Here is a 21,702-nt window from a genome sequence, read left to right on the forward strand (position 1 = left end):
CACACACACTCACTCCCCTTGCCCACACCTGCACAACCACTCCAAATAATGATCACAGATCTGTCTTTTGAAGATTTGCAAAGTGCTTAGATCCCTGCATGCATGCATGCACAAGCACACACAGAGTGACACATGTCAAAATGCCATTTTGAGAATGAGCAGATTTTCTACTTTCAGTAAAGGCTTATTTTTTTAAGGCACACTGTAAAAACACAATTACCAAAAATTCAGAACACACACATGCAAACTATTGTATGGAATCTCTAAATAACACACAAACCCTTTTTTTTTTGCAAAATATGTATTATAATGGACAGGCAGAGGATAAATAAATACAGCAAAATCATTAAATTCAAATGCAGTGTCAGTCATTGCCCTTTTATATATGGAGAAAATATGCCATCTAGTGGAAAACGGTAAAAACTGAACATTGAATGTATGACTGGTCTGGGAACACAGACAGAATTGTATATATATATATATATATATATATATATATATATATATATATATATATATATATATATATATATATATATAAATTATGCTAATATTTATGCGTATTATAAAAATATGAATTACATGGAAGTCAATGGCGTAAAAAATGCAGAAAGATGCTTAACACTACTAAACAAATTCTGCATTATAATAAATGGAGTTGAAGATTTTTTCTAACTATTTTTAGTAATTCCTTCAAAAATACACATCCTGCCCAAAAATTAGATAAATTGCATTAACATACCCAAAGTTATTCACAAAAATGCACGTGTCAGCACAAAAATATGCTTTAATGTGAGGTAAGGGTTAAAGTGTGAAGCTGTGAAGGTTCTTTTCCTAGACATACCTGTTCTTGCCCCCATTCATCGTTCCCTCTATTGCAACCAGTCGACCTGTCCCTGCAGCTGAAAAACATCTCCACAGCATGATGCTGCCACCTCCGTGCTTCACTGTGGGACTGTATTGTACAGTGATGGGCAGTGCCTGGTTGTCTCCACACACACCGCTTAGATTTAAGGCCAAAAAGTTCCATCTTGGTCTCATCAGACCAGAGAATCTTATTTCTCACCATCTCAGGGTTCCTCAGGTGTTTTTTAGCAAACTCCACATGGGCTTTCATGTGTCTTGCACTGAGGAGAGGCTTCTGACAGGTCACTCTGCCATAAAGCCCTGGCTGGTGGAGGGCTGCAGTGATGGTTGACTTTCTACAACTTTCTCCCATCTCCTGACTGCATCTCTGGAGCTCAGCCACAGTGATCTTTGGGTTCTTCACCTCTCTCACCGAGGCTCTTCTCCCCCGGTAGCTCAGTTTGGTCAGACAGCCTGGTCTAGGAAAGGTTCTGGTTGTCCCAAATGTCTTCCATTTAAGGATCATGGAAGCCACTGTGCTCTGAGGAACCTTAACTAATTTTTAATGACATTGATGATTGAAGTAGTCATTTTAAATCCAACCGCTTGCTTTTTTAATTGGGCGGGCATGGGAACGAGCCCCCGCACCATGAGAATAAACATCACGTCTCTAAAGCTGATCTTCATCTGCTCATGTCACACGTCATGTGATCAGGAAGCAGAAAATTCATGAATTAGATCATTTTGAGATGCTGCTGTGAAGAAAGCAAGGCGCCAACTGGAAAAGCTTCTGCAGCTCCCACTTTGACCACAGGTTGGGAAAGCAAGGATAACTCTTGAAACATGCTTGTTCTTCCTGATGTAAGAAGTGAGATTATTTCTTTTGGCTTTTACATGGTCATAGAGCACAGTGGTCTTTGACTCTTCAAAAAACAGTAAAAACACTTAAAATGCTGGCAGTCAGGGGCTTTTGGATCAGGAAACGGCGGACCAGATCTGTGCCTTTCCACAATTCTGTCTCACAATTCATGTCCTCTGACCTCATCGTCCTCGTTTGCTCTGACCTGCATCATGAGCTGTAAGGTCTTCTATAGACATCTGTGTGGCTTTCCCAATCAGATCCAATCAGGATCACCAAACACAGCTGGACTCCAGTGAAGGTGCAGGACCATCTCAAGGATGAGTAGAAGAAATGGAAAACACCTGAGTTAAATATGAGTGTCACAGCAAAGGGTCTGAACACTCAGGACATGATATTCAGTTTGTCTTTTTTAATCTGCAGAAATGCCTAAAATTCTGTTTTTCTGTAAATATGAGGGAAAATGAATGTAACTGATTTTAGCAGCTGGCTGCATTATAAGAAAGAGTGAAAAATTGATGAGGGTCTGAATTCTTTCTGTAGCCACTGTAATAGATGTGCGTATCATACGTTTGTTCACAATATAGAACATCCTAATTTGCTCTTGATGGAACTTCAGTTGTTTATGAACTTTGCCAAAAAGTCTTATTTTAGTGGAAACATTTTTGTGTGTGTTTTTGTGTGTAAGTGGCACCCTATTTTTAAACGTGTAACTTTTTAGGCTCCCAGTTTTACTTTAGAAGCATTTTTCATTCTTTTCTTTGTCTATCTGTTTTGTCTTCAGGGTCTTCTGGCTCTGGAGGGGGAGCTAACACCCATCCTGGTTCAGATGGTGAAGAGCGCCAACATGAACGGGCTTCTGGACAGCGACTCTCTGACTGACTGCCAACAGAAGGTGAAGGCCAGGTTACATGATATCATGCAGAAAGACCAAGACTTTACACAAGAAGACTATCAGAAGGTAAGTGCCAAGCTCTGGCTCAGAAAAGAAAATACTCAGCATTTTATAAGACTAGTGAAATCTGTTACATGTGTTTTATTAGAGGAAATTTTGATGGATTTGAACCTTTTTTCTCTGTGAGTAACTTAAGGCCGCAGCTATCAAAGTTTTACAAAAAGGAGTCTGTCAGTTTGTTCAAGAGAACCTGGCAGAAAAATGCTGCATGGAGCTCCATTACCTTTCAGAAGTTATTGTTTGACCTCAGACGTTATGTGACCAAAAGTAATGTTGCCTTCTTTTCCACAAATCTTTATTGAAATTTACAAAAATAAAAAACATTTACAAACATATTCTAAAAAGGGAAAGAGCATCAAAAAGAAGTTAATGGGTTTTTTTTTCTACATTCAAATTGGGTCAAATGTTTCTCACTTTTGCAGCCGATGGACGCTTTTACATTCTAGTTTACGGAGCAAAAACACTTTGAAACATTAACATAATACCTACCTGTTCCTCAGTAAGAATAACAGACATATGACATAGTTCAGGGGTCGGCAACCCGCGGCTCTTTCATACATCTGTTGCAGCTCTCTGTGCTTGTAAAATAATGAATGAGCATTTAATTAAAGTGTATTTCAATTCATAGCATTAATTTTTCATCTGTATTCCAATTCTAAATGTGTAAAGCTGAACAGGTCTAACCCGTATTTTATTAATAAAGCACATTTAAAACACAGCATGTCAGCTGACCAAGTGCTGTACAAGGAGAAAAACGCTGAGGGTCAAACACAGCAAGAACAGCAATAAAACAGGAAAACATCAGCAATGGGAGAAGGGGGGCAGCAGCAAACATGAAAGTCCGCTCACCCCACGATTTATATCTCATAGATGGTACACAGAGCAGCAGACGGTCAGCTGACCACAGGAGAAGAATGGGATTGATTACGAGGATCCATAAGAATGACTTCTGTCTTAAACTCATTTAACTTCACAAAATTGTCCGCCAACCAACACCTGACCTCGGCTAAGCATTTATCAAGGAGCGAGAGGGCATTCAAGTCATTCATGGTCAGGTAGATTTGACAATCATCTGCATAAATATGGTAACCAAGGCCATATTTCTCCAGGATTTTGCATAAAGGGAGGATATAAAATGAAAACAGAAGAGGCCCAAGAACAGAACCATGCAGTACTCCCCAAGGAAGTGGGAGACATGGAGGTGAGGAATCATTAATCTGAATCCTGGAAGTTCTGTCTGATAAGTAAGAGCAGAACCACTCCAAAGCAGTGCCCCTGATACCTACCCACGACTCAAGCCTATTCAATAAAATAGAATGGTGAACAGTGTCGAAGGCAGAGGAAAGGTCATCAAAGTAGCAGAGCAACGGACCCAGAGGCAGAGGCCACCAGGGTATCATTCATCACACGCAACAGAGCAGATTCGGTGCTGTGGAGCGGCCTAAAGCCAGACTGGAACACATCAAAGAGGGAATTACTCTCAATATGAGCTGATATTTGCATGTGGACAATCTTCTCAAGGACATTTGATGAGAGAGGTATTTTGGAGATGGGGCGGAGGTATGCAAAGTTGGTTTGATCAATCCAGGTTTGTTTTTTTTTTTTAATCGGCTGCACAACCTCTTTTTTAACCAACAACGGAAATAGTCCAGTGGTTGGACTGGAATTTAACATGCTCAGAAGAACAGGGCTGGGGGAAGAGCATCATCAGGAGAGCCTGATAGTTTCATAGACGCCATCAGGCTCTCCAGATCCTTAAGAGCAATAGGAGCAAACCTGGAAAATGTAGGAGGATCAGCTGCCTCTATAGAATAGGACTAACCGGAAGGTGACAGACTGTCCCTAATATCCTTAATCTTTTGGAGGAAAAAGCCCTGGAGTGCAATGCATAAAGAAGTAGAGGAAGTTAAAATGTCAGGCTCAGATAATGATAGGGTGGTGTTGATGACTCTATAAAGTTTTGACTGATCACCCTGACTCTGTGAGATTTAGGATGAGAAGTAATTATTTTTAGCAGCTCTGGCGGTTTTCTGATATAAATCAAGGGCATCGGCCAAGAGCTGACGTGTAGTCAGTAATCTATCCTTCTTCCACTTTCTCTCCAGAACCCCACAACGCCGCCTAAGGCTACGAGTCTCCTCATTCAGCCAGGGGTCAGAGGTGATCTTTCTGCACCTAGGTCTAAGAGGGGCAACTATATCTAGGGCTGGCAAACACAGAGTTAAACGAAAGTAAAAGGTCGTCTGCATCTTTACAGAACACAGAGGAGAGGGAGGACAATGTGTCAACATCCAAGTTAGACAGTAGAGATGTGGACGTGGCCGGAGAGATATATCTAGCAAAACGGGGAGCCAGCCTTCCAGCTGGAAAGACTAGTGCAGTAATATTAAAAACAACTGCGAGATGGTCCGAGAAACATACCGGGTCAACAACCAGATCATGTACATGTAAACCAAGTGATAAAACCAGCTCCAGAGTATGAGAACGATCATGAGTTGGATCAGTAACATGCTGCTGAAGGCCAAATGAAGCCAAAATATCCGTAAAATCTCTAACGGTTGTGTAGGACAGCAGACATGATATCAAATTCACTCAAGATAATACCTAGATCATATCTAGGGAAATAATCAACTAATACATCAGAAAAGTCCCTTTATGACGCAGAGTTATATTTTGGTGGCTGGTAACAAAGGATAAAGATAATAGGAGGACAAAGTCCAAGTTCAAACACAGAGGCTTTAAAGCTGGAGGAGATCAGCGGGCCAGAGAGAAGTTTAAGGGGGAGAATTGAGAGTAAATAGTCAAAAGTCCTCCTCCTCATCCAGAGAGCCTGGGCTCATTCACATTCTGACTTCGTGACATTCTGAGGTATTTTTGGTAATGCCCTCAAACGTGTCAAAATCTGATTTGCCAAATTTATAAATAGATGTTGATAAAACAGGAATTAATTTCTGATCTAGTCAGTTTCTAGCTGACTCTCGATTCGGCCAAATCGGAGGAAAATCTTTGAAACAACCTTCTCTTTTGACATAAAGTCAAAGCCTCTCTGCAACGCTGCGAGTGATTACAGACAAAACGGCTCTTCTAAAAGCCAATGAACACCCTTAGATGTAAAACAAGCATTCCAGCTTCCTGCCATTACCTGACGATTACTCAGAGGGTCGTATTCCTAGAGGGTCCTCACCATAGGCGGTGTCCATCTCGAACTCCTGACCCTCTGGATCGCTTGGGGATCTTCACACAAGGGTGCGTAGACTCGGCACAGATTGCATCGGATGGTTTTACAAACAAACCTTTAGTTTTTGCTAAAACATCTAGCTTCCACTTCACCATTTCATCCATTACATTAAATCACTTCATATCCATTAAATTACATCACATTCTATCATTCCAAGCATACCTTTTCTTGTAAAATCATTAGTTTAGGGAAATAGAAAAAAATCAAATGTTATGAACTAAACTTGACTCTGTCTGAATTAATATGAAGTGTGTTTATGGTCCCTGAATGAGTAAAATAAACTAGAATCTTCTGATTTAACACTTGGGTAAGACCGACGGGAGCGCTGGCATTGCCATTTACATATCTGTGTTCAAATTCTTGTAGAACTGAAACTATATAAGATAGGGCTGTCGCGGTAACCGCAAAAATGAAATATCGCAATATGAAGAAGCCCACCGCGCTGCAACATGCGCCACCGCGATTACTGAACTTGGTTCAACTCAGTGATGCATGTTGAGAAGGATGGCTGCACTGGTATCAAAACGAAACGTTACTTCGCTCCTTTGGGAGCGCTTTGGTTTTCAGTACGTCAGCTGCTGCGCAGCCAGAGTCCTTGGCCGAGACGGAGCTGCCACCAGCGGCAAAAATAAATAAATAATAAACGCTCGGAGACCTGCTGAAGTCCCGGACAAGCACTGCTTCTGCAACCGTCCCGAAGAGAGTTTGAGCCGAGCTGGAGCTCACTCGCTACCTGCAGGAGGAATGCATCCACCCTAAAGAAACCCCCCTGACATGGTGGAGCAACAACCGGGAGAGATTCCCTTTGCTCGCCAGAGTCGCACGCAAGTACGTGTGCGTAAATGCAACGAGCGCACCATCCGAGAGGGTTTTCAGTGTTGCTGCAAATGTTGCCCCCCCTCTCAGATCCTCTCTCAAAGCGTATATGGTTAACATGCTGGTTTTCCTTGTATGTAACAAGGACGTGACCGAGCTATAAAGCACCGTCATTCGTGTGTGTGAAAGTGAAAGTGAAATGATAGTGCCCCGCCCCCCGGCGCGCGCGCCCGGTACATGTAATTTTTTATGCTTGATTTTAAACAACTAAACAAAATGGGGACTTGTTTCTTATTTGTTAGATGCTGCAGCCAAATTTGCATTTAAAAGTTTAACCTTCTCCTGAATTTTGTTGTTTTTAAGTTCAGTCGGACTCCGACTGTCGGACAAACAAACGTTACTGCGATCTGTGTTGTTACTGCCCTTTGATCTGCATTCAGTAAAGCGTTATAAAAGAAGGCACGGCAATTTTTAACCTTTTTTAAATTTGTAAACATTATGTTTAGATAGTACTGCAATAAAAAAAAGGGCTGCAATAATATCGCACACCGCAATATTAAGCCACCCTGAATCACCGCAGGGGGAATTCCTCAACCGCGACAGCCCTAATATAAGATAGAACAAAAGGTGTTTTTGCATATTAAACCGGAGGAGTTGCACTTAAAGCTCACACACTGAACACGTCCCAGAGCGCTGCGTATTTCCGCTAATGAGTTTGCAAAAAAACAACCAAAATGCGCAAATAAGAAAAGTGTTTTCATTCAGAGACGCTGTATCATCTGATCTGCAGCTCACAGGGCTTCACGCACTAGAATAAACATTATCGCATTGTCAATGTGAACTGTCACATGGTTATCACTCACCCAATCACCTGCTTTGACGTTATTTTCCCACAAATTGTAGTTCATTGTAGTCCCAGTCTTTCGGCTTTTTCTTGTGCTTTTTCGCAATAATACGTTTAGACAAACACATCACACACCCACTACAAAGTTCCGACGCACTCACACACCACTACGAATGTTTTGATGACTCATGGACCCGCCAAACGGTACATCTTCCCTCCTCAAAGTGGTTGACGCCATTACAGCCAGGCGCGCAGTTAGGGTGAGGTACGGGAGGGATCTGTCCCCCCCAGATTCAGATCGACCCCGATCCGTCACCCCCAACTAAGGCCAGAAAGAAAACAAAATCGGAAGTTAAGCTCTTGAAGCTCCTTTTTCCAATTACATTGAATGCAGCATGACGTAAACAAACACCGACTCCAGAGGCGCCAAAGTGGTTGCTGCTAGTTGATGCAAAAAAGGCAAGCAACTATTTCTGCGTATTTAAAAAAGACCAACAGTGTAGGTAGATGGGACCGATCTGTCTGTTTATGCATGTTGGTTCTAGATTCAGTATATTGTTGTCAGTGTTGGGACTTATGGGCTCAACACACGGGAGACGACATCGCCTCTCCTCCATTCATTTTCGATGAGACATGCGCGAAAAAGCGATAATCGCGGGTCTCCCTCCTACCAAGCGAAACGCGAAAAACGTGCATGTGCAATTTTGCGCTCGTGCACGTGTCGTGCACAGGCGATCCAGCGATGCGATCCCAGAAAGTTGAAACATTTTCAACTTTTCATCGCTGTCGCCCGGACGAGGACCAATCAACGGAGGTTTCATTCACTGACCAATGAGTGGACAGGATGCTCCGTACATCTCCGAGCAAACATGGAGGAGAAGTTGATTATTATTATGTTTTATATAGTAAAATCAGAAGTAAGATTTCACATAACTCTAGCAGCACCTTGTGAAACATCATATCTACCACTTTATTAACTCTGAACCGCTTAAATAACCTTAATTCCCTCCAACCTGACACAGCCAAACAAAACAACAGAAGTTTCGATTTCTCCATGGAACAGAACGCGTAGACGGCTTTGCCGCTGGCCGCTGCCGTGGATCGCCTCCCGTGTGACAGGTAATAAAAGCGACGACGACAAATTTCGCTGATCGCGGTCGTTTGTCGCCTCCCGTGTGTCGAGCCCATTACTCGTTATAAGTGCTGAAGCCTCATTGCTGACTTTAACAAGTCTCATCTACAAATATGATTCCTCATGAAGTTACTACTTTACATCAGAAGATAGTGGAGATGTGTAACCTTCAGGCTGAGCAAAGTTTGGGAGTTTTTAGAGCTGGAAAAATGCCTCCCGCCGAGAGGCTCCCAGTCGGGGAGAGGAGATGTGCGCAACATGAAGAGCGCAAATATTAGATAAAATGTATAATTGCCGGCAGGTCTGGTCTTTGTTGACTGATCACTTTGTCTGGTAATGACTGACTCTGATTATGAAGCAGAATATTGACTCTGATGAAGAAATTCACTCATCCAGCTGGGAAGATGGACGCTGCTGCAGCATCAGACAGCTGGTGCTGCACGAGAGGTGTGTGGAGTTTACAAGCTCCAAATGTTGGGTTTGATGTTTGTTTAACCTTCTCTGGGACGTGATGGATGTAGGAACGATGGTAAAAACACTACTAAAGTGACAGACGTAGCGACAATGTAAAAAAAAAGCCGTAAAAAAGAGGCAGATGCCAATGCTTTATGTATGGAAGTCAAAGTGTGCCACATAATCATAAAAAAAGTAAAATATAACATTTAAAAAGAGCTTTATATATTTATATATAAATAAAAACTTTCCAAATATAATGACATTTTCTAAATAACATAACAATAAGAAGGAATATCTGTTGGTCAGGCTGAAAAGTTTGGGAACTACTGCTCTAAGTGACAAGTGAACATTGCTTTTTAAATGTATTTTATGTGCAGTTTTTTCGGGCTTTTTATGTTTTCTGTAAAGATTGGTGCTGAAAATCATTTAATGTTTTGCATAAAGCATGAGGCTTTGGTTAATAATCAACTGGGAGAATAAATGACTGATTTGGATAGTGTTGATCGGGCAGAGCTTTGTTGCCAGCGTTCCATTGGATAATAGCCTCAAACATGTATATAAAAGTGTTAGTTTTTACGTAAACCATTGGAGGAAATTACACAAACTGACTGAGCTCTAGTTAAGGCTCTTGCAATAGTTTGTGTACGTGAACATGTGTTAGAGGTGTGAATCTTCACTTGTCTCCCGATTCGATTCAATTACGATTATTGGGTAAACAATTTGATTCGATTCGATATCCCGATGCATCACGGTTATTTCATATTGATTTGTTTTCATCGATAAATAGAAGATGTCAGATAATTGCTTTTTATTTTTATTTTTTATGAAAAACGTAATTGAGACAACCTGCCATCCCTCAAAAGCTCTCCACTCACAACAGGTTAGGACAAAACATTTAAACATTTAAGAAGATTTAACAAAGTAAAACAATCTGTTTCCTCGTTCAACGCCACGCCTCAGGCTGAGAAAAACACGCTTTTCAAAAACTCACAAAGTACTGAAAAAGTACTGAAAATCTACAGGACACATAATGTAATAATAAAATACATAATGGGTACATTTAGGAGTGTTTAATGTCTCTGAGCAGCTCTAGAGTCAAATATTTATGCTGCAGTTGAAGGGTGTCAGAAATAACACCAAATGAAATGTTTGACTTAGTTTGTTATTTTATTTGAACCCAGTGGTTCATTTCTGAAATGTTGGAGAGTGAATCAAGTTCTGTTTGATGCAGAAAATAATAAAACATAAAACAAATTCTACACTTCCAACAATATTTAAGATGTGTGTTTTATTCTTTCTGATAATAACACCAGCAGGAGGCTGTGGGCTGGATTAGAATCAAATTACCCAGCTGATGGATCTCCTTCACTAACCAGCTAACTACAAACCTTTCCACTAACCTGTCCTGTGGGACCCTCACCATGTAACCCTCATGTCCATGCTGTCTCTGGAGGAGCAGATAGGAAACAAGATCTCCTGTAACTTAAAATGAACCAAAGCTTCCTCCCAGTTTCTCTTTAAGCTGAATTTAACATCAGTTTATCATCATGAAACAGAATAATAAAGTGGAACAAGAACTTCTGTCTTCTTTTTCTCTCTCCTTTTAACTTCTCCATGTCCCTAAATAAAAGATGATTTTTGTGACTCCACTATGCCTAACCCTAACCTAAACTAAAACGTAATTCAGACCAGACCTCTAACTGGTATAGTAAGCTTCTGGTAAACTTCTAAAAAAAAAGTAAGGACCCAAAAAATGTCCTCACATTGTAGGGAAAATGGTCAAAATGGTCCTCAGTATGTAGGATGTACAAGAACACACACACACACACCACCTTTATATTAAGTTAACAGCTGAAATAGCAGGAAGTAATACAGCTAAAGAGCAAACTGTAGAAGAAAGTAGTCGAGTGTGGAAAGTGGTCAGTATGTCCTCCAGCAGTCTAAGCCTATAGCAGCATAACTACAGAGATAACTCTGGATAACCTAGTCTTTTAAATGGAGGCATGTTGGAGGCAGGGCAAGGGAGAGCCGTCTTTACCGACTGTACACTCCATCTCCCTCTACTCCCCCACTTGTTCAGATCTGGGCTAACATCAGATTTTAACCATAGGCCCTATCAAATAAAAATTTTTTGAGCCTAGTCTTAAAAGTAGACAAGGTTTCTGCCTCACGGACTAAGGCTGGGAGCTGGTTCCACAAGAGAGGAGCCTGATAGCTAAAAGATCTGCCTCCCGTCCTATTTTTAGATATTCTGGGAACCACCAGTAAACCTGTAGTCTGAGAGCAAAGTGCTCGGTTAGGAACGTGTGGAACAATCAGGTCACTGATGTATGATGGAGCTTGATTATTAAGAGCTTTGTATGTGAGAAGGAGGATCTTAAATTCTATTCTGAATCTAACAAGCAGCCAATGTAGGGAAGCTAAGACAGGAGAGATATGATCTCTCTTTTTAATTCTCATCAGAACTCTAGCTGCAGCATTTTGGACAAGCTGAAGACTTTTAACTACATTCTGTGGACTTCCTGAGAGTAATGAATTACAGTAATCCAGTCTTGATGTAATAAATGCATGAACTAGTTTTTCAGCATCACTCCTGGAAAGGATGCTTCTATTCTTAGCAATATTCCGAAGGTGGAAAAGGAAATCCTACAAACCTGTTTAACGTGGGATTTGAATGACATGTTGTCATGGATTTTATCAATATGTTTATCAATAACCCATTACCTATAGTGAAGAGTTAAGGAGACAATGAGCAGATAAGTCAAACAATTATAACTGTGGCAAGATGCCGAAGCTAATGCCTTGAACATCTGTTCACAGACTTTATTTATAGGGAGAGATAAGAGGTAGAGAGAGTCAGTGTGTGTGCGTATGTGTGTGTGTGCGTGTGTGTGTGTGTGTGTGTGTGTGTGTGTGTGTGTGTGTGTGTGTGTGTGTGTGTGTGTGTGTGTGTGTGTGTGTGTGTGTGTGTGTGTGTGTATGAGTAAATGAGCATGCAGAGAGGCATAGAGCAATGCATTACATACAGTTGATTGCGTCTATGATCAGGAATTAATAAACATAGATTTTTCCATAACACATGTCCTGGTCTAAGATAACACCAAGGTTCCTTACTTTGTTCTCGGAGATTAATTTAATGCCATTCAGGTCAGGCAATTGGCTATGCAATTTCATTTTCTGAATTTCTGGTCCAAACATGGACGTAATTTTGGGGGGGGGGGGGGGCAGGGGGGACATGTCCCCCCCACTTTTTCCAAAGTCAAGTTTTGACCCCTGCACTTTTTACCATCCAAAAACAATATTACGCTATATTAAATTGACACTGGTTGAGCTTTAGGACCAAGCGGAAAACAACCGTTTGTGTTGAAGCCTGTTTCCCATTAGAACATACTGTAAAGACACCCCCCACCCCCCCACCCCCCGTGTCCCCCCCACTTCTAAAGTGAAAATTACGTCCTTGGGTCCAAAGATGAGAACCTCAGTCTTGTCTTGATTTAAAAGTAGAAAATTTAGAGTCATCCAATTTTTTATAGCTTCAAGACAAGCCTGTAATCTACCTAACCAGTTAGGTTCATCAGGGTTAATGGATAGATATAACTAAGTATCGTCAGCATAACAGTGGAAGTTATTTGAATTTGAATTTTTGAATCATATATATAGTCAAAAGAATTCGTCCAAGCACTGAACCCTTTGGTACTCAACAAGATACCCTGGAGTATGAAGAAGATTTGTCATGTACATTTACAAAATTATATCTATCAGACAGGTAGAATTTAAACCAGCCTAGCACAGTTCCTTTGATCCCTACAACATGTTCATGCCTTTCTAAAAGAACATTGTCTGCAACAGAGTGGATGGAGGCTGTAGGAAAGGCAGGAGAGACGATGCTGCTGATGGTGTTAAACAGCACCTTGGGGTTCCCTTTGCTCTGGAACACCAGGTTGGAGAAATAGGCAACCCTCGTTTATCTTACTGCAGAGTTAAAGATCAGAAGATCCTGTAGATGCAGCAGATAGACATGGAGGTGGGTTTTCTTCCATTAGAGCTCAATTTTGTTTTTGCATTGATGATTCAGGCTTAATGCTGTCGTTAGACCAGGGAGTAGGGTTCACTGCAGGAACTGACCTGGTTCTGACAGGACAGAGTGGAGAGGCAGTGCTCGTTAAAGTGAGTAGTTAAGGAATCTTGCTTGAATGATGCATAGATTACAGATTATAGAATGCATCTTTTAATATATATGAAAATATGTGACTTATAGATCAAAAAATAATAAAAACACCTGCACTTTCGTTCATTGGGGTAGTACTTGCGACACAAACAAATAATAAGTTCAAAGGATTACTTCAGATAAGTAATCACTTCCTGCAAGCAGTGGAGCTCCATACACCATCTTACCAGATGCGTCTCAATATGTTTGGTTAGTCCAACATTAAAACAAGTCATTTTGATGCTGCAAAGAGCTCAGCTGCAGTCAATCATAATATAACGAATGTTTTAACTCTAACCTGTGTGTAAAAATCACTGAAGCTGTTTTTTATATAAAATAGAAAGTACCAAGCTTATGACATTAATGCCCAGCTGACATCTGTTTGTCTTGTGCTTCAATGTGTATAGCGCCTTGTGATTTTTATCTTGAGAGGCACTATAGAAAATATCTTTTCTTCTTCTTCTTCTTATTCAGTTGGCTCCAACAGGCGGCTCATCGCTAATAAACTCTATGAAGGTCATCGAGAATCCGGTCAAAACCTGTGACAAGGTCTATGCGCTCATCCAGAGTCTCACCTCTCAGATCCGAAAGAGGCTGGAGGACCCAAAGTCATCAGGTGGGTGGTTTTTGTGCAAGAGGGCTCCATGGCTTCAGTCAGCATGAAGAATAAATGTAGAGCCAAACCCTGCTGTCCCGTCAGATCTGCAGCTTTACCACAGTGAGACGCTGGAGCTGATGTTACAGCGTTGGTCCAAGCTGGAGAGAGACTTCCGGATGAAGAACGGTCGCTATGACATTAGCAAGATCCCAGACATCTACGACTGCATCAAATATGACTCTCAGCACAATGCCTCTCTCAGCCTGGAGGACACTTTAGAGCTGTTTCGATTGTCACGTGCACTGGCTGACATCGTCATACCACAGGTTAAAGCAGAAACATCTTTCTTTTACAGTTACAGCTCTGGTGGGCCGCATGTGTCTTCTGTCAGGTCTTTTTAAGATGATATATTGTGATAATCAGGAATATGGCATCAGTAAAGCAGAGAAGCTCGACATCGCTCAGGCTTACTGCGTTCCTCTTATGAGAAAAATTCAGCTGGACCTACAGAGAACCCATGAGGACGAGGCCGTCAATAAGCTGCACCCACTGTGAGACCTAGACCCTGTAAACCCTCATCTTCCACGTGTTACTTCTGTGTTATCCAGTAACCCCTAAAACCTTCTCCTGTTCCCTGGTGTCCAGGTATTCTCGAGGCGTAATGTCCCCGGGTCGTCATGTTCGCACACGGCTCTACTTCACCAGCGAGAGCCACGTTCACTCGCTGCTCAGCATGTTTCGCTATGGAGGACTCCTGGATGTGTGTACTGCTTTGTGTCTTTGTGTGAAACTGTGTATGGTGGTTGTACAGGACTAGTCAGGACCTGGACTGAAGACCTGTCTGGTCTGCTGGACTAAATTACACTCCCAACTCTGTCATGCATGCAATAATCAAAGTTTTTGTAATATTGTGTGTCAGGAGGAGAAGGACCAGCAGTGGAGACAGGCCATGGACTACCTGAGCGCCGTAACTGAACTCAACTACATGACTCAAATCGTCATCATGCTGTATGAAGACAACAACAAGGTTGGCCTGAATGCTACATCTCTGAGTTTCATTGTAAGGCTTTTAGATTCGATTTTATGTATATTTGTGTTTTTGTGGTGAGAAGGAACCCTCCTCAGAGGAGCGTTTCCATGTGGAGCTTCACTTCAGTCCAGGAGTCAAAGGGTGTGAAGATGAAGAGAATGTGCCTCTTGGTTTTGGTTTCCGGCCTGCCTCATCAGAGGTGAGCATGTCTTATTAGAAAGCTTTGGGAATACAACAACAGATAAAAGGTCACACACTCTACTATTCTGTTTAAGCACCTTTAGCTTTAACTACAACACACATTTGCTGTGGCGTTGTTTTGGTAAGCTTCTGCAGCTTCACCAGATTTATCTCCATCCAGTGTTGCATTAATGTTTCACCAAGATCTTGCATTGATGATGGTAGTCTGACCGCTGCACAAAGCCTTCTCTACACATCCCAATGGTTCTCAATGGGGTTAAGGTCTGGTGGCCGATCCATGTGTGAAAGTGATGTCTCATGCTCCCTGAACCACTCTTTCGCAATCTGAGCCCCATGAATCCTGGTATTGTGATCTTGGAATATGGCCATACCATCAGGGAAGATGGAATAACCTGATCATTCAGAATATTCAGGTAGTCAGCTGACCTCATTCTTGGAGCTTATCCTGTTGCTGAACCTAGACCTGACCACCTGCAGCAAGCCCAGATCATAGCACTGCCCCCTCAGGCTTGTACAGTAGACTAGTGGTTCCCAACTTTTTTGGACTCGCGGACCCCTGAGCCGTTTTCTCGTACCACAATTACCCCTTAGTCCAGGGGTGTCAAACTCAAACTCACAAGGGGCCGAAATGAAACTCTGGGACGGAGTCGAGGGCCAAACTTAATATTTTTTGAAAAAGTGACGGCAAATTTGCACATTTTCTTTATCAACATTTATGCAATTTTGAACCTTTAAATTTGGAAACAAACTTATTTCTGCGTTAACACTGAATGTGGAATAACCAAATTACACACGAGCAAGTCCGTTTTAAATAAAAGGCATCAGTGGCATTCATTACTTGTGGTATAATCAGCATTTTTAAAATCTATTCAGGATTTATGTTTTCTTGTTTATTCATTTTTCTTATTTTTTATTCTCCTTTTTTTCTCCTGTAATACGTGTCATCGCTGCTGTGACGTCTAGCTTTCCCCACTGAGGAACAATAAAGGGATTTTCTATTCTATTCATCTATCTGCAGCCTTTCCACTTCCTGTTTACTGTAGGTTAAATCTTTTCTCACGTGCCAACAACAAAATAAAAATATCATTTTATCTTAAATGAAAATGCAACATCTCACCTGTTAACTTTCATGTTTTGGAGCAGAAAAAGAGCACAAAACCAACATATTTAAAGCTCAGTTTGCTCCACTGGTTTACTGTGATGCTCACCTGTTCCAGCCAGATACCTGCATCATGGGGTTGATCTGGGCTGAGGAGGAGACTCCTGTTGTTTTGTTCATCTTCATCATCATAATGACAACATTAGATGACAACAGATGCTCACATAGGTTTGTGCTGATGAACATGACTGAGCAGCTTGACCCCGTTGTTGTGTGTCGGGGAGGAAACACAACAGCAGCCACAGAGTCATGCTGGTTTGAGTGTGTTGCTGCTCGCTGGAGTCATATCAGCTCTGTCTGGACGTTAGTTGGAAAACTTTCTCTTTCAGTCGTGAACACATTACTGAGCGGCTAGAATCTCCGTTTCTGGGCTTCAACGTCAGAAAACAGCTGAGTGAACTCGGCGCTGAGTGAGAGGAGTGTAGTTTGTCCGAGACAGCGGAGCTGCAGAGACCGGCAGCAGGCACTGAAAAAACACAAAGGAGGGGGCTTCGTCGGCTCCGCGCTGACGCCGCAAAGCATCATGGGAGTTGAAGTCTTTGCTGTAAAATCAGCCAGCGGGCCAGTTTTAATATATTTTTGAATACAAAACCTTTCAAGCTGATTTTTATGTTGTGTTATGATTCCTTCTTCCAACAAAGCAACCAAAAATAAAAAAAATCCTCATAAAAGTTGCAGCAAGATAAAATTCATGTCTCCTATGAAATTTGCTAAAGTTACTTTTCGACTACCAGGAAGTGGTACGACAGGCCAGGATCAGATGTTACGCCAACATTGTGGAGACAAATTCTCATGATCCATGCACCCTCTTTAAGGGGATTGATTCAATACTGAAAATTGCGACTTCTTGCTCCAGTTCCTGCTGAGCAACGGCTTAGCAAACCCAACTCTTGAGTGCCCCCACCCTCATGCATGCTCCTTGCTGACGTAACACCAGAGTGGCGTGACCAGACTCAGCCCCACATTTTAGACAGTCTCCTCTTCGTGTTTAAATCTTGCATAAACTGCGTGGAGAAAGCCGTGGCTGGCATCAGACTAGGAGGCGGGGCTTTAACGCATGTCTGGAGCATGTGGAGCACTCCTGAAGCACCAGAACGGATGAGTTGAACCAGCTTGGTGGAGAACATGCTGTCAGAAAGACCTGTGTCTGCTCCAACAGTCATCTGTCTGTGTCACGGTTAGGGTTAGGGTTAGTCTGACATGAAACGCTGCAGAAAACCTGAGAGTCATAAACCATGTTGGTCAACAGCGGGTTTCCCAGGAATTAGACGGGTTCATGCTAAAATCCACAGATTATAACACAGGTGAGGTGCTGGGTTGTGGTTTGACTGTTAAAACACGTTACAGAGATTTAAGTCAGTGATGTATTTATCTCTTAAATATTTAGAGATTTGTCATCATTTTAGAATAAATACCATTTTATAAACGCTGGTTTTTACCCCCCTGCCCGGTCTCTGAGGTCGGCTGATAGGATACTTCTGGAAGTCCCAAAAACAAGACGTAAGCTCAGAAGTGACCAGGTTTTCTCTGTAGCGGCCCCTAGGCTCTGGAACGAGCTGCCTTCGAGCATTAGATCGGCCTCTTCACTGTCTGGTTTAAATTCTCTTTTGAAATCCTATTTTTATTATATGGCTTTTAACTCAGCATGAGAGTCTTTTTAGTATTTTTTAGTGTTAGTTCTAGTTTTTATGCATTTTTATGTTGTTTTAATGTTTTTAATTTCTGTAAAGCACTTTGGTCGGTTTCATCCTGTTGAGTTCCTGTTTTTCTATTCTGCCGTATGTTTGATCCTTGCCTGGAAACTATGGTAGCTCACCTGTTCTAACCAAATACATTTCGGAAAACCTGTGATGATTTTCTGGACTTTTGTTACACACAAAAACAAATTCTATTGTTTTAATATTTCTTGTCCCTGATGTGTAACTAATATAACAAAAAAGACAAACTATAACTCAAGCTAATCAAAACTAAACTGAAACTAAGAATTTTCAAAAAATAAAAATGAAAACAAAACTAACAAACAAGTTGTAAAAACTAATTTAAATATGTTAATGTTAATATTAAGTAGTTCATTACTAAGCAGGCACACACCCCCTGGCCCTTTGTCCTAACCTAAAGACATGTAGTAGTTAATATCGGCAATGTTAAAGGGATCATCTGTTTATTCATGCTTAATAATGCTCTAATTAATGTTAATAAAGGGACACTTATTGTAAAGTGGTACCAACATTTGAACTCAATTTCAGTTTCATTTCAGTTCTTGAGCATGTTCATCTCATTTTCAGAATTCAGCATATGCTGCTAAATTCACAGTTCAGCTAATTGTGAAACCATTCCTACTCAAATAACAGCAGTTTAAACATTTCAGCTGTCCAGTTTTTAAACTATCTTCAGAGATGTCAGTTTTCTGCCTTTTAGGTTTAAAAAATGCTTCAAAAGTTGCCCTATTTTTTCCACTATATTATATATTAGTATATTATATTTTCTTGCTTTTGAACATTGATTTTATAGGTGTCTGCCTCATGAACTTATGCTGGGAGTTGGTTCCACAAGAGAGGAGCCTGATAGCTAAAAGATCTACTCCCATCCTATTTTTAGATATTCTAGGAACCACCAGTAAACCTGCAGTCTGAGAGCGAAGTGCTCGGTTATGAACATATGGAACAATCAGGTCACTGATGTATGATGGAGCTTGTTTATTAAGAGCTTTATATGTGGGAAGGAGGATGTTAAACTCTACTCTGAATTTAAAAGGTAGCCAATGTAGGGGAGCTAAGACAGGAGAGATATGATCTCTCTTTTTAATTCTCATCAGAACTCTAGCTGCAGCATTTTGGACAAGCTGAAGACTTTTAACTACATTCTGTGGACTTCCTGAGAGCAATGAATTACAGTAATCCAGTCTTGATGTAATAAATGCATGAACGAGTTTTTCTGCATCACTCCTGGAAAGGATGCTTCTAATCATAGCAATATTCCGAAGGTGGAAAAAGGAAATCATACAAACCAGTTTAACCTGGGATTTGAATGACATGTCCTGGTCAAAGATAACACCAAGGTTCCTTACTTTGTTCTCAAAGACTAATTTAATGCCATTCAGGTCAGGTGATTGGCTAAGCAATTTCCTTTTCTGAATTTCAGGTCCAAAGATGAGAACTGCAGTGTTGTCTTGATTTAAAAGCAGAAAGTTTAGAGTCATCCAATTTTTTATGTCCTCAAGACAAGCCTGTAATCTAACTAACCGAATAGGCTCACCAGGGTTAACGGATAGATATAACTGAGTATCGTCAGCATAGCAGTGGAAGTTTATCCCATGCTGTCTAATGATTTTACCAATTGGAAGCATATATATAGTAAAAAGAATTGGTCCAAGCACTGAACCCTGTGGTACTCCACAAGTAACCCTGGAGTATGAAGGAGATTTGTCATGTACATTACAAAATGAAATCTGTCAGACAGGTAGGATTTAAACCAGCCTAACGCTGCTCCTTTGATCCCTACAACATGTTCAAGTCTTTCTACAAGAACATTGTGATCAACTGTGTCAAAGGCAGCACTGAGATCTAACAAGACTACAACAGACACAAGATTCTTATCTGAGGCCATGAGAATATCATTTGTAACTTTCACTAATGCAGTTTCAGTGCTGTGATACTCTAAAACCAGACTGAAATTCCTCAAACAGATCATTAGTGTTTAAATGCTCACATACTTGGTTGGCCACTATTTTCTCAAGGACTTTGGATAAAAAAGGAAGGTTAGATATTGGTCTATAATTCATTGGGTCATCTGGATCCAGAGAAGGCTTCTTAAGTAAAGGTTTGATTACAGCAACCTTAAAATCCTGTGGTACATATCCATTTACTAAGGATAGATTGATCATATGTTAAGGATAAAGGAAGTTAATTTCAAAGTCTGGAAGGAGCAATCACCTTAGTTTTTATATCTGGTCTTTGGAACTTCTAGAATGTTCTGGTGTGTGGACCTGAGGCTTTGGGTCGGAGCATAAGGCTTTAACAGTTCAGTAATATAGGGAGGAGCTTGACCATGTAGAGTAGGGCTATTCAATTCCGGGCCTCGCGGGCCGGTATCCACCCATTTTTGTGGTTTCTCTGGTCCAACACACTAGATTCGGTGGTTGAATCACCTGTGCAGCAGCTCATCAGGCATTGCAGAAGCCTGTTAATCACCTACTAATTGAAATCAGGTGTGCTGTAGAGTTAAAACCAAAGTGTGCTGGATACCAGCCCTCAGGGCCCGGATTTGAGTAGACCTGCCCTACATGGTGAATTTGGTGAATTCTAAAGTTAATGGTAACCATTGCAGAGACATTAGAAAAGGAGTGTGTTCTCTTCTGTTTGCTCCAGTTAGGAGCCTTTCATTTTGAAGGTTTTTAAAGATTAGCAAAAATTTGCTTGACAACCAGCGGCGGCTGGCCAGTAGAGGGCGATAGGGCGCCACCCTCCCAGTTTTTCCGTGTTTTTAATTTTTATTAAAAAAATGAATAAATAAAATTAACAATAATCACATATTCTAAGTTAATTGTGTGTTTTGTAACAAAAAGAAATCATATATATATATCTATATTGGTCTCTGCCGATCTCTGCCGGTCTCTGCCGAGCGGTGGAGGCTGTGTGCTGTTTTTCAATCGCCCAAACAGGACGAGACCAGCTGTCCAATTGCTGACAAGAATATCAAAGGGTAGGAATGGGAATGTATCCAATCAGCATCGACGTTGTTTCAGAACGTTTCAGTAGCATGATGGGCGATGGAGCTACCGCCAAAGGATTCGTTGGTGTTCGGTAGAACTCGGCAGAGTCGTTTTTGGTCGTGACGCAGATGTAACATGGACGCCGCCGGTGACTACAACCAGCATGGATACCGGATCTCAGCAGCCACTGAATTCAGTTCGGTCTCTTCTCCACTATCCGTTCGAGAGGAGAACTATGGTGGAAAAACTTAATGTCAAAGAGCTTGGACCAGATCAGCCCGACGTATAAGCCAGCAGGAGAAGGAGAGAGGTAAACTGTACACACTAGGCTTCTCCCGAAATTGGTACACCAAGAAGGCTTGGCTAGCTGGATGCAATCACGCTAATGCGTTATTTTGCTTTCCGTGTTTGCTATTCAAAACGGCTGGGACAGATAAGGCATGGATGAGTCAGGAGTTACAGACATGAAACATTTTTCTGAGAAGGTGAAGAAACACGAGTCATCCCGGGCACACATGGACAACACGGTGAAGCTAGCCATGCTAGGCAGCAGAGCTAACATTGCCATGCAGGGAACAACAGCAGCTGGGTGCAGAGGTAAGCTGTACATTACATTTCTGTGAACAAGACAATCAGAATCAGAAATCCTT

At 41.4% G+C, this 21,702-nt stretch overlaps 1 protein-coding gene across 2 annotated transcripts in view; it reads left to right on the forward strand.

Moving 5' to 3' along the window:
- The window catches only part of LOC107380822 (inositol hexakisphosphate and diphosphoinositol-pentakisphosphate kinase 1), a 167,003-nt gene that overhangs the window by 92,240 nt on the left and 53,061 nt on the right, over window positions 1-21,702 (forward strand). For both annotated transcript variants that reach the window (XM_070544139.1, XM_054743095.2), the window contains 7 exons: window positions 2,490-2,666; window positions 13,828-13,969; window positions 14,054-14,277; window positions 14,375-14,502; window positions 14,597-14,711; window positions 14,871-14,978; window positions 15,064-15,180. In XM_070544139.1, the coding sequence (XP_070400240.1) occupies window positions 2,490-2,666; window positions 13,828-13,969; window positions 14,054-14,277; window positions 14,375-14,502; window positions 14,597-14,711; window positions 14,871-14,978; window positions 15,064-15,180 (1,011 nt within the window). The remainder of the gene's footprint in view (window positions 1-2,489; window positions 2,667-13,827; window positions 13,970-14,053; window positions 14,278-14,374; window positions 14,503-14,596; window positions 14,712-14,870; window positions 14,979-15,063; window positions 15,181-21,702) is intronic.

This window comes from Nothobranchius furzeri, chromosome 14, assembly GCF_043380555.1.
Source record: "Nothobranchius furzeri strain GRZ-AD chromosome 14, NfurGRZ-RIMD1, whole genome shotgun sequence".
NCBI classification, from domain to species: Eukaryota; Metazoa; Chordata; class Actinopteri; order Cyprinodontiformes; family Nothobranchiidae; genus Nothobranchius; species Nothobranchius furzeri.